The sequence below is a fragment of the Seriola lalandi genome, unplaced genomic scaffold (assembly GCF_002814215.2).
Source record: "Seriola lalandi dorsalis isolate HSWRI2012SDOR001 ecotype SW California unplaced genomic scaffold, Sedor1 jcf7180001963308, whole genome shotgun sequence".
Taxonomy (NCBI): Eukaryota; Metazoa; Chordata; class Actinopteri; order Carangiformes; family Carangidae; genus Seriola; species Seriola lalandi.
This window is the reverse complement of record NW_019433976.1, coordinates 1-2,131: the sequence shown is the minus strand read 5'-3', so window position 1 is coordinate 2,131 and position 2,131 is coordinate 1. Positions and strand designations below refer to the sequence as shown.

Below are 2,131 nucleotides of genomic sequence, written 5' to 3'. Positions count from 1 at the left end.
CTGGCTTCAACTGGCTGTGTAATTGGATTCAATTTCCCTCATGTTTTTCAGAGGTTGAAGAGCCAGTCAACCAGGTACCGTACTGACAAGACCTACCCCTCCAAGACAGCAGAAAAGCAGGAAAACATCAAGAAGAACCGTTACAAGGACATTGTTCCCTGTAAGCTTTGCCCAAAGCTGATTTATGAAAATGTGGCTTCATTTATACATTTGCACATGATTTTAAATATAATTCTGCCCCAGGGCAGACAGGTGTCACATAAGATATCACTATGAACTTATAACTTTTTGATTTCCATATATTCAGACCTCTGCTACATTAATGCTAAAAATGAATGAAAGAATCATGCGTTTATCATGGGTGAATCATGGGTTGGATGACTTTTAGATGCAAATATATTGACATTAGCATTAACAGGGCAAATACTATCCTTAAATTAATTTCATCTGTATGATAACCTGAAATTATAAAAAGTGGTATCCATGACTAAAAAACGTTCCACTGAGTTAGGTGTGACTTATAATCTTAGAGATCATATATTTGATTTCTGTTTAACTACATTCTCAAATATTCATTGGGCAATAAAGAATATGCCCCTCTAGTATCAAGAAAATACTACACCTACTAAATCCTATTTTTCTATTTTTCTAATCTTTATTTTGCCAAAAGGTTGTGAAGCACAGGAAATGACTCCTGAGTCCTGTGCGTGACATTCATTATAACTATATATTTCTCTCCTTTTAGTTGACCACAGCAGAGTAAAGCTCACTCTCACCACAGTTAAAAATGACACGGACTACATCAACGCTAGTTTCATCAAGGTAAATCAAGTGTCCCTGTAAGGAGAATATATATTTTTTTATTCATATGAAATGCATGTGCATTATACTGTACTGTACATTTATGTAACTAAGATGGTTTATGTAAATGTTACTACAAATTCTTGACGATATCGTGTTTTGTCTACAGGGAGTGTCGGGCTCAAGGGCATACATTGCTACTCAGGGTCCTCTGCCCCACACAGTGCTGGACTTCTTGAGGATGCTTTGGGAGTACAACATAAAGGTACAGAATGACCTGGCTGTGGTCTGTGGACATAACAAGGGGTTTTTAACACGGTCATGTTGCTCTCAAAACAACCGTTAACGTGCCCCAGTGCTAAAAATGATCGAAGGAGCTCCTGCTTTGGCTACATAAACTGACCTTTTGGTACATTATATCTCTCACTGTCCTGTTTGACTCTAGGTCGTAGTGATGGCCTGTCGAGAGTTTGAAATGGGAAAGGTAACATGATAGTGCTGTACAATATTCCTTATTTTTTACTATTCACCTATTTATTTTCATAGTTTCATTGTATTCCACTGTTAACCATCAATACCTTCTTTCTTTCTTTTTTTCTTTCTTTCTCTTGTAGAAAAAGTGTGAGCGCTACTGGCCACAGAAACAAGAGCAGCCATTTGTTTGTGAGCCTTTTACAGTTTACTGTGTGAGTATTTCTATTCTTACAGTTGCACTTCCCACTCTGACATTTTCCTATAACTGAACCATAACATATGCTGACATTTTAACTTGACATTATCTTCATGTAACATTTGTGTCATACTCTCTTGGTTATTCTATTTTTAATATAACTAATACAAAAAGAGATTCTCAACATACATCAAGAATAAGCACACATCTTAAAGATGCACTACTGGCTTCTTTTTTATTTTTACTTTTACAGGATTCTGAGGAAAATAAAGGAGATTATTTGACAAGGGTGTTAAGGGTGACTTACCGCAATGTAAGTATTGTTTAGACCCTTACTGTGAGAATAACTGTCACGATAATACTCCTGAGAAAAGCAAAAGATTATCTGCTGATGTGTTGTTAGCTGCTACAGAGACTAGAGGCAAATCGCAAAGCTAATGTGGTCATATATGACATCACTGAGACAGCATCTGCTAACGTGTAGTTAGGATAATCATTTGATTTGTGTAAATCTTCAGCTTTTAGAATACTTCTACAATTACTTGTATTTTTTTTTCCAGTGTAGCCGAACTTTGAAACAGCTGCACTACGTCAACTGGCCAGATCACGGTGTACCAGACTCCATCCCTCCCATTCTGGAAATGTTGCATGAGATGCGTT

At 36.8% G+C, this 2,131-nt stretch overlaps 1 protein-coding gene across 1 annotated transcript; it reads left to right on the top strand.

The window, feature by feature from the left end:
• Positions 1–51: 51 nt before the first annotated feature.
• On the top strand, positions 52–2,127 carry LOC111644382 (tyrosine-protein phosphatase non-receptor type 12-like; the record flags this gene model as incomplete). Its single annotated transcript, XM_023393289.1, has 7 exons — positions 52–160; positions 746–822; positions 971–1,066; positions 1,247–1,285; positions 1,416–1,487; positions 1,725–1,784; positions 2,032–2,127. Coding segments are annotated over 7 exons (549 nt in total), but the record flags the coding sequence as incomplete, so codon positions are not given.
• Between the last annotated feature and the right edge of the window lie 4 nt (positions 2,128–2,131).